The 11,571-nt window shown below is 40.1% G+C and overlaps 1 protein-coding gene across 1 annotated transcript in view; it reads right to left on the bottom strand.

Annotated features, from left to right (window-relative positions):
* Window positions 1-587: 587 nt before the first annotated feature.
* Plcl1 (phospholipase C like 1 (inactive)) overlaps window positions 588-11,571 on the bottom strand; it is a 318,390-nt gene continuing 307,406 nt past the window's right edge. Inside the window, exon 6 of the mRNA XM_027396911.2 lies at window positions 588-2,611. Within this exon, the coding sequence (XP_027252712.1) occupies window positions 2,429-2,611 (183 nt within the window). The 3' untranslated portion in view covers window positions 588-2,428. The remainder of the gene's footprint in view (window positions 2,612-11,571) is intronic.

The following is an 11,571-nucleotide window of genomic DNA, read 5'->3' as shown; positions in this document are numbered from 1 at the left end:
TTGCTACTTTGGTGACTATGACTTCTCATAGTCAGTGGTTATACTTACCATCCATCCTTCCTTCAAATTCCATCCATGATATAAAAAATTGATAACTAATATACTACTTCCTTGCATTACCAAAAGTTAACAAATAGAAGTGGCTTTTTGTACTGTGGTTCAAGACTATGATAGCGTTAGACATTTGTATGCTGTAGAAAATGTGGTGTATGAACACCAACAAAGCTTGTCAGTCTCTGTGCTTTTGCCAGTCTATCGAAAGGCAATACTGTCATAGGCCATTCTCTTGGCAACTCGAAAGCTCCTTCCTGAATTGTGTTCTACTTCCTGACTAGCAGAGGTACCAGGAAATGGATAAAATGGTGCTGACAACTGCCCAAAGAATATCAGAGGGGACAAAATCCCAGTCCTATCCCCCAGAAGATGTAAATAGATACTAAGTATGAATGGAGCTTATGGATGAATAGAATGAACTAGGGACTATTTCTAAAGACTAAATTTGACCCCAAAGCAAAGCAAATAAAGTATCAATATTCTCCATGATTTCACCACCCATCTTTATTGCTTGCAAGGCATAGATTGATCCAAATGGAATTGGAGACACAGAGGAAGGCTCCAACTGACTGATGCAAGGTAGCTCTTGTTTCTGTTGGTGGTTTTTATCTTTCCCCATACAGAATCACAGCAACTCTCATTATTCCTCTGACAGCAGGTTAAGTATAAAATAGAGTGGGCAGAGAGATACTTTTAGTGGCCATAGCACTGTTGGAAATTTGTCTTCAAATGAACCCAGTCACCTCCCCTCAAGTGTCTGGTTTTAGCCCAGTGAGTAATTTTATCATATCTGGTCTGTGGAAATAGTACACCCTCTAACAGTTTTACATAACAGAAGAACTTTGTTTTTTCAATAAATTCACAAGAAAAGAAAACAAGAAATCTGTTTTTAATATCTTTACTCTTTTGTTAATGTGCAACAAGAACAGAGCAGTATTAAGAAGTCAGAAATAACACAATAGCTATAGAGGATGTTTATATTTGCAAAATTTCAACAATTATCTTCTCTAGGCTCCCCCAAATTAGCATATTTGTTAATCAAATTAATTAAGAAGCTTTTCAAAATAAAAGCAATGTTTTAAATAAATATATTCTTTCATAACCATAGAACACTTAGTTCTGTTGGTGGTAATGAATGAACATTACATTTAAGAAGTTTATGAAGACATTAGGGTAAAATTATCTAGATGTAATTATAAACATACCCTAATTAGCCATTTTCTTCTTTATGTGTTTTATTGTATTTGTTCAAATTATCCCATACATGCTAATTAGTTAGGTCTCAACTCATCATAAAGATGTTATCTGACTTACAGAATTTATGTCAGCACAACATGGTATGATATTGTTTGAACAATGTCTTTAAATTTAAATTTAGTACTCTACACTAAATTCAATCCTTGCCAAGGACTTGTATCTGTCCCCTCTGGTACTAGAAAATGAATGCCACACTATCACCTCAGAAGAATGAGGTCTCCCTGCAAACCTTGACATTTCACAACTGAGTTACTGTCACATCACAGTCCAGTCACAATAGACATTTGGTGTGTTTCAGAGTACCGCCTAGTGGCTACAAATTCACTGTGGTCAGCTTTGCTACTGAAACCACATGCTTAGTAAACATCTACAGAAACTAAACCCTAAATCTGATTTTATTTAATAAATATTTTAAAGACTTTGCTAAATGAAGAAATGAATTTGTTTATCTTTCCAGAATTCTGATTTGAAAATTTTTTATTCACTTTCATTTCTAACTGTAATTTTTAAATCTAAATTTAAAATCTACAAAACACCTTTGCATTGATAAATTTGGCTTTCTTCAATAATAGGCTGTGCTAAGCAAGATCTCCAAATTAAATGACAAAGACAGAAAGGTAAAACTAAGCATAGCAATGGGTTACAATGAGTGCTCATTAAAATTTCAGATTATCAGCTGTTCCTGAATGATCATAAAGATAAAAGAATAACTTAGAAAAACCAATAATGCGACAGAGAATTACTTTAACAGGACCTCTCTCTCTCTCCCTCTCTCTCTCTCTCTCTCTCTCTCTCTCTCTCTCTCTCTCTCTCTCTCTCTCTCTCTCTCACACACACACACACACACACACACACACACACACACACACACACGCACGCGCTCACAGGCAGCCACACATAGGTATACACTCACTGCTCAGATTTTCAAGCACAGCTATTAAAAGTTTTAACTTACATAAATAACTACAGGAAAATACTGACACTGTGAAAATGTATGTTATGTACAACACCCCAGAGAGGGCATCATCTCTGTGAACATCTAAAGAATGTAAAAACAGAACAAAAAGACACGAATGAGAAACTCAAGTCCTTGTCGAGGGCATGCACACTGCCTCAGTCACAGCTTCCCATTCTCCTCACTACTTTCCTTCTCCTCTATTGCTTCCAGGCTGCGCTTGCCCTTGGCCTCAGCACCACTGCCAGGGCCTTTGCTCAGTCCACAAGACAAACAGGCCAGCTGGATCTGCTTCATGTTCTCTATCGCTTCATTCTTGGCATTCTTCAGCAGGTCTCCTTGTCCCTACAAACAGGTAGAAAGAGCAAAGAAGGTGGTTATGGACCAGGCCCAGGAGCAACATTGCTCTGTTTCCTGTGAGATGCTGACAAAGGATGAACCAGACCCAGACCTATGTGTTCGTTTTCCCTGGGACATACCCAAAGTTCTTTCCAGGCATGATTGGAGGACTTGCTCTTCAGTTCTAGAACCTCAAATCTAGCCTCCCCAGCTCACTGCATGCTTGTCTGCAGCTGCTCCTTGTGATTCCTAAGTGGGGACCTCATGTGATCCCACTGAGGGCACTTGAACCTTCCATACCATGGTCTGAGACTTTGCTCATTGTTACAGTTCCTGCTCAGTCAGACCAAGATTTCTAGATTCTGGAGAAGATGAGAAAAGGTGTTCGTCCATAAAACTGAAAATTAAACTGGCTTGTCAGATTAAGCAGCACAGTTCAAAGCCTCTAGTGATGGAAAGCATACAGCCTCATGCCTGCTGTGCTGGTTTTAATGTATTGAGTTATCCACACAAGTGCCTGTTGGGGTGCTCTTACCTATCCACAGTCCATCTGTGCACTTCAGCCTATGAGGACAATGTTCCCATCTGGCTAACAGACAGACAGTTCTCAAGGCGCCACACATCCGTCAAAATAAAAAGCTCAAAAGGGTAGCTGGTGCATGCTGGCTGTCATTTGCATCAATGTGTCAGAAAAAAAAAAATGTCCTACTAGTTTTCTTTTTGACATTATTAGTGTTTCAGTGCATGCACTGAATCTGACTCAGGGCCTGAAGGACTCCAGACGCGTGCAGAAGTGGAAATATATTTCTGTGGTACATAGACAAAAGAGGCAGTAACTTCCTCCTTCCCATTCTCACAGCAGTGTGGGCAAGTGTGTCCCTGAAATAAGGGATGATGTGGGAAGATGTGGGGGCTATAGTGACTGCTGAAGCATTAAGCACAGACTCACTCAGAGAGGAGACAATAGCCCATGTGACAAAGTAATCCATGGGAAATGCAACCTTTCATTTTTATGAATGCCGTTTTCTTAAAGTGTGTATAGACTACCTGCAAAAAAACTGCCTTTATATTGATTTCGTTAGAATTTCTAAAATCAGTAGCCGATTCTAACCTGTTGTAATGGCAGCTAAATCAACCTCTCATGATAAGGACTGACTGGCTGTGCTGTTTTGTTTGTGCTAAAATGTGCTGTCTTCAGTCGCCCCAGCCACAGCCCAGGGTTTTAGAAGCACACTTGGTGGCTGTATAGGTGAAACTTTCTTGTGAGGAGAATGAGTCTGAGCATGGTGAGGTTCCACTACTGGCACAAAGTCACAGCCACCCAAAAGCAGCGATGGTCTGAAGTCTTGACTTTCCCCCTAGGTCCATTTCCTACACACTGTGACAATAAGATCCCCAAAGACAATAAGCAGAGACTGCAGGCCGAGCCTGTCAGTCAGAGATGTGTTTCCTGAAAGGAAAATATTCACAGCATCCCTGAAACTGGATAATTCTCTTGACAGAATAATGGATGAAGCACTCCCGCCCGGGACCCTGAATATTGAAGGTACTTATAACTTATAAAATGCAATTATTAAGTAAAGATAATAGGATACATGAAGGGCCTATTCTGTGCAGGTAATATTCTACTCTGAACATAATCATTCATTCTGTTGACACCAACATTCCAGTTGATAGGTATTTTGATTTACCTCAGTTTACCTATTATAAAACAGAGAGCCAGAGTGACTACCTTTCCGAGTCACATAGCTGTTCGGTGGTAGATTTGTAGTTTGTTCAAGGGTCTGTGGCCTTCACCACTTCAACATACAGCTTCTTTCAGGAGCAAACCATACACTCTTCCATTTACACAGTCAGACAGTGAAGCTGCCTTTCATTGTTACCCATGAAAGAACAGACAGGGAAGGAAATGACCATCCACATGACACTGACTGACAGAATCTAGTCTAGAAATGGGATGTGGGGCCAGGGATGCAAGAACACCCTGGCAGGGACAAATGTCAGAGTGCCTCCCACCAGTGGCACTGCAGCCCATTTTCTCACCTGTGAAGATAATCAGAATGACTTTTGGCCCTCCTAAGATTGAAGAACACATTGTGAAAATCTGTTTATTATTTAATGATCACAAATAAACTGCTATCAAATGATCTGGAAAGCAGTTACATTTTTCTATTACCACCATAAATAACTCACAACTATCTTGTAATAGAGACTCAGGGAGCATGTTTAAAATACATCTGCAAGAGTCTGTTTTGCAAGGGGGTGCACATTGATAGAATTTTTAAAAAATGGAAAAATCCTTTTACAAACAAGCTATATTAATGATGTGACTACACCTAAGACCATTTGTAGAGTTTTACTTGTAAATCTTTAAGCTCAGTTTTGAAATGATCATCTAACATTTTTAGAGCAAACTGGCATATTTTGTAGTTGTAAGAGAAAAATGAAACACGAAGCTATCAATTTTGGTGGTATGAATGCATAACATACTCTCACGCCTTTTCCTACAGCAGGTTATGGAGTGCATTTTAATCAGCCCACTGTTACTGCATGGGTCTGAGAAGTGGCATCCAAGCCTAAAGGCCAGACTGTGCCAGTTCTGGTGAACAGAAGCCAGTCTCTCTAGAGAACAATGGCCAATGGGAGAAAACAGTTTGTACCAGTGTACAAGAACACAGCTACATCATCTCCCGATAACCCAGGCGACGACACACACTGGCAGAAGAAAATAAACAAACACAAGTTAAATTACTAACTAATGAGAAAGAAAAACAAACTGCTATGAGAGCTCACATAGAAAGGTTAGGTTTAGTTGTTTAAAGAAGCTAGGATTAGGGTTTTCTTTCTGTTCTGCCATCCAAAAAACCACACACTGTCTTTTCTCCTTTGGATCTTTCTCTTTAAGATACTGGAACCAGAAGAGAAATTCAGTTTCTTATTCTACAAAATTGTACAGAGGTGTTGTGTATTACTAAGGACCACCCCCCCACACACACACACACATAAAATCCAGGTATGTCTCTTTTCTGACTTTTCCCATTTTGTATTCAGTAATTTTCCCTGACCAGCTGGCCACCCATCTTTCCACTCTGTCACAAACACCAGATCTCCTTCCCTCCAACATCTCTGTCCTTAGAGCATCTCCTTCCAACTGTATCACGCAAGACTCTTGTACAGTGTGTATTTAAGGCACATCAGAAAAGGCATTCAAAAGGATGTTTTGATGCTGTTCTTTTCAAATAGGGGTCTTGGAGGAAAAATAGAGAGTGAAGCCTACAGAATTTTAGTTTCTTAGTGGCATATAAATTGAAATCCTTCTTGTACACTAAAATTATCTGGGGTTGGCATGGCATATAATGCAAAATTAATGCACAATTTGACCACAGAACACTCAACTTGAAAGAAATGTCAAGCTGCCACTCCTTTTCTGTCAGAAAGCTGTGGGAATTCACAGCTCAGAGGGGAAATGAAGACACTTTAGCCCAAAGGAACATAAAGGGATCATGCACCACTCATCCTCCGTGATTATTTGGCTTCTGAATGAAAGGTTGCATAGCAATTCCAACATACTGAGAAAGTAACAGTTGGAAACATGGACAATCACAATAGATTATTTTAAGAGTAGACGCTAAAAGCTAATGGCAGCTAATGCAGATCTAAAACCAAAAATTAAACATTCCTTGCCAAATACCTTTAACTATTAATTGCAATTAAAGTACGTTGCCTAAAACTAAGGAAATACCCAACAGAATTTGTACTGTAAACATGGCTACTGTATCACTGCGCTACCACTTTGATTAAGTCTAATAAGTTAGTACTTATGATATCTTCCTGTTCTTTCATACACTAACATCTCTTAAGTTTGGGATTCACAAGCTGATTATTGTCAATAAAATACTATCAGGATATTAAGTAGTAGCCAATATAACTTGAAAACTGAGTATTCTAGGCATGAAATGATGTGTCATTATCTCAAGATACAACACGCATGATGGAAACCAGAATTCTAAATACAAATCATCAGAGGAGAGCAAGATAAGAGATACCATAATAAAGGGAGCCATTATAGGTTTAAAGAGAAATCTGGCATCCAGAGATCTACAAGGATGACACCAACTAACAATCTAAGCAATAGTGGAGAGGCTACCTTAAATGCCCTTCCCCGATAATGAGATTGATGACTACCTTATATGCCATCCTAGAGCCTTCATCCAGTAGCTGATGGAAACAGAAGCAGACACCCACAGCTATACACTGAACTGAACTCCTGATATCCAGTTACAGAGAGGGAGGAGTGATGAGTAAAGGGGTCAAGACCAGGCTAGTGAAATCCACCTGAAACAGCTGCCTTGAACAAGGGGAAGCTTATGGACCCCAGACTGATAGCTGGGAGACCAGGATAGGACTGATCCAGACCCCCAGAATGTGGGTGTCGGTTAGGAGGGGAGGTCTGGGCAATCTATGGGGCCTCTGGTAGTAGATCAGTGTTTGGTGTATGAATGTACTTTGTGAGCCCATTCCACATAGAGGGATACTCTTTCAGCCTAGACACATGGGGGCAGCCTAGACCCTGCTCCAAATGATGACAGACGTTTAAGATCCCCCATGGAAGGTCTCACCTTCCCTGGGACGCAGAAAGGGGATAGGATAGGGAGTTTTTGGTGCCAGGGGGGAGGAGGGGAGGGAGAGGGAACTGGGATTGGCATGTAAAACAAGCTTGTTTCTAATTTAAATAAAAAATAGAAAAAATCATCAACTAGTCTGTTTTATAATCTATCAGAAGATATTTGGGATTTTTGTTTTTCTGCTTCTCTTACCAAAAAACACACTCTCCTCCAATGTTTGAGAATAGTTTTGGATGCAATCTGGCAGGGTAATTATCAGGAGACATACATGGCTCTTTCAAACACACTTTTCCCATGACTACACTACCTTGTGATGTTAGCTTATGAGAGCAAAGAAGAGTGTCCAGTGCTTTTGTCACGTGTGAAGGGAAGATGTGGGCTGTCCCAGAGCATATCACAAACATTTAAAGAAGCTAATGGGGACTCTGGGAAAGAAAAGACCCCCTACATGTATACAGTCATGCAGAGAAACTTGTCTTTAAGCTGTGTGAGTATCTCTGAGTGCACACTCAATTGTAGGCAGATTGACTCCCCTCTTTCCATGGGCGAGTACATCCACAGTTAGGGATCCCCTATTTCCCAGATGCCACTAGTGAAAAAAGCTGGCCATAGAGACCAAGGTGTCAAGAACAACACTTTATTTCTCCTACTGTGTGGTAGATAGACCAGGGTAGGCTTGTGTAGACATTACTAATTCAAAATTCATAGGTCAGGGAGTCTCCATATTATTTTTCAAAAGGTTAAAAGATCAGGAGATGGGATGAATTCCCTGAGTTAAAGTTTTAAGCAAGGATACAGAGACTGGGGAAGGAAGGGGGTAGAGTGTAGGTTTGCCAAAAACAAAGGATACATAAAGAATCCTTATGAAAATTCACTATTTTAAAGCTAATTAAGAAATATAAAATGAATTTAAACAGAAGTACCCTGCATGAATAAACAATGTTGCTCACCCAAAATATGGGTTTTTAAATAAAATTTTAGTGCCAGGAGTGGGGTATCTCCCTAGGAGCTACTAGTCAGGGAAGACCTGGAGGAATCCCAAATAACAAAAGCTATTGCCCCTGCTCTTGGTTGCCCACTATAACTAGATGGTAAGTCCTACTGCTGAAGACACTGCTCACTTTGGTTGTAGGACATAGAGAAATCAACCCCCCACTGGCTAAGAAACTCTCTCCTTGATGGCCAGCTCATAGTGCCAGAAAGTACTATCTGTGCTATAGAGGAAGAAAAGACATCAGTGGTCTTGCCAAGTGCTGGACCCTGCGTGCTAGAATACTGACCTACCAGCAAGATGGGCCTACAGTTACAATAGTAGCACAGTATTTATGAGGGTAACAACCCAATTTCTGCTTAGATAGGAAGACTGCTCCACAGGGGTGCTTTCATACCTGGTTCTCAAACCTGGCCAAAAGCCCAGGATGGAGGAAACCATAAGCCCTAGGGACTAATCTACTGTTGTTAATTTGCTAAACACTCAGGCTTGTCAAACTGCATTCTAAGTATTTATGTTTATGCCCACAGATTTGTGCTGCTCTCAACTTTGGTCAAATGAGCTTCTTTTTATAATGGGTCATGGTTAATGCCAAGATTAATAATGAGTCAGAAGTATGAAGTGTAAACAACTCTGAGTGCTCAACGGCTGGTGCATCATTCATATGAACATCTCCCATCCAAGGCTCAGGTAGAAAGGATAAGAGAGCTGGCAGATGGGGAAGAGAGCTGGGAAATGCAGATGTCTGAACATCACATGGATGTTGCATACATCAAGTCACAGCAGCTGTAGTTACCAGCACATGAGATGCACAGGATAAAGCCTGTCAAACCCCAGCATGACTATAAGAGGAGCTATTGGCATCTGATGGCTCCTGAATGAGCAAGTGTCAACTCTCCTTTGGAGACATGGCTTCTAGTAGGTTTCTCATGTCCCAGTAAACATGTGCATATGGACAGCACTAATTGGACTCAAAGGTTGGTTAATAATGTGAAAATGGAGGACATGAAGATGGGAGAGGGGAGGGATGGAGCACTAGGGAAGTCAGAGGGAGGTAATGGTAGATGGATACAATCAAAATATGTTATAAAATGTAAGAACTTTACAAAGAATAAAAAATACTCTTAAAAATAAGTCAAGACCACCTTTATCAATAGCCTTAGTTTAAAAAACTAAAACAACATACAACAATGTTTTGATATCAGAATAGATGTTTTTCTCTTGAGGGCACACCCCTAGTATGTTGCTATATTTGGAATATTGCATGAAACTATTCAAACATGGCCTGAGATAGTTGCTCCCAGAAATGAAATCTTAACTGTGTAGGGGATGAAGAGATGTTTACAATTGTTACAGGGCACAAAGGTGTGATTATTAGAATACATATAAAGTAACTTAATTGCACTAAAAAACTGAAGTTCTAATTTAATTACCAATGTTCAGGTTACTTTTCTGCACCATGGCAACATAATATTTTAGGGACATTCTACTCGCCACTGAAAAAGTTGAAATATGTATGAGTCCCTGGTTCCATTCCAATTGGTCTAACAACAAGAAGGTTGAATTTTTAACTCAATGAGCCCAGAAGAACTATACTACTTTGAGTTTATGATTGCAATGGTTGTGTTGTGTCTGAACAATTGCATTTCACAGTTACTATCCCCATGGTCTAGGTCTCACATTCCTTCTACTCCTATTTCACAATTCTCTTTGAACCTTAGACTATCTTATATAGGACTGGGTCCTCAACAACCATTTATTCTCAGTGTCTTGGATAGCTGTATTTACTAACATTCATTAAAAATAGAAGATTCTCTGATTAGGGTTGAGAGTAACTTTTGTCTATGGTGTAAACACAGACAATCAGAGGAAAATTTGGTGCTATGTCAATTTCATTAAACAACAGTAGCAAGCTCCCCACTTAGGCTCATAACTTCCTCAGGCATGGGCTATTGATTCCAATTAAAGTACTACCCATGGGTTTCCTTCTTGAGTCCGAGTCTCAAATACAAGTAGAGGATAGTAGGTTGCACTCATAATAGTTGTGCTACTCTTTTATATATGGGCACATCTTCCCTGGAAGGTTGGTTTTAAAATTCAGAGTTTGTAGCTGGGTAAAACCATTAATGTCTTTTCTGGTATCGAATCTTCCAGCACTTTGAAAGTTCACCAGTAGAGGGTATGTTTCCAGCTGGGGTCCAGCCTGCTTCCTCTGTATCGTGCAACTGAACTGTGTGGTGTCTTTAGCAATGGGGTCTACCCTCTAGTTCATGCTGACAAGAGGACTGGAGAAAACCTGCACTGTTCAGGGGCCTCTAAAGTCTCCCTGACCAACAGCTCCTATGGAGGAATCCCACACCTGGCACCACCAGGTTGTTTGATTAGTAGCCCACTGCTCTAGGCATACATAGGATTATGTATCCATTGAAATCTTCCCTCTACTCTGTTTTATTAGTTTGGTAAGTGATGCAATGCTTTGTTGTCAACAATAACAGTGGCACCCACTTCCTAAAATGTGAGGAAACAGAAAACTCTGACACAGGTCATTATGTCATGGTGTCCTAATAGCCTTCATAGTGAAGGACTTCCAGCATTCCTGCTTCTTTCCACTAAACGTTTCCCCATTTGTCTAAAGCTCCCCAGAGGTGGGCAGCACTGTGCTGATAACACCCAGACTGGACCCAGAGGGTGTAACAGTGACTACAGATGCTGTTTCTGTCCCCACAGAACTGAAGTCTAATGAGGGTTGCAGGCATGTATCAAATAACCACCAAAGCTAAACTGTGCACAGTGCTGAGGGAAACAGATGCAAGGCTGTGATATAGAGGACCAGACAAAGCTTCCCAGAGACGGTGACAGCTCAGAAGCAGTCCAGAAGACTGTCAGAGTCTACTCTTTTGCCTGGCATCAGTAAAAAATAGTCTAAGGATCTTCCGATGTGTGCCTGGGGTCATCAGTCTGTATAGTCTGTGGACAGACAGATGAGTGCCACAGGAGAAAGTTGTAGAAGGATGCAATCTCTATGCCACAGCACGAAACTTGCCCAATACATCCTATTGTCCTTCATTTTCTCTATTTAGAATTAATTTTATTTCCTTGTAATTTATAACAAAGGCTAAAAGCAGACAAAGATTCAGTAACAACATTGTGACAATATCGCTTAGTTTTTTCAAATTTTTGAGACTTTGGAAGTCTGTCTTCATGACTTTACATATGAAGAAATAGACCCAAATAAAGCATATATATATATATATATATATATATATATATATATATATGGATACATATTGTGTGTTTCCCAGACTTACACAGGAACTAACTTTATGTCTTCCCATCTTTATGTCTTCCTA

The sequence above is a fragment of the Cricetulus griseus genome, chromosome 2, assembly GCF_003668045.3.
Source record: "Cricetulus griseus strain 17A/GY chromosome 2, alternate assembly CriGri-PICRH-1.0, whole genome shotgun sequence".
NCBI lineage: Eukaryota > Metazoa > Chordata > Mammalia > Rodentia > Cricetidae > Cricetulus > Cricetulus griseus.
This window is presented reverse-complemented; position numbering and strand designations above follow the sequence as displayed.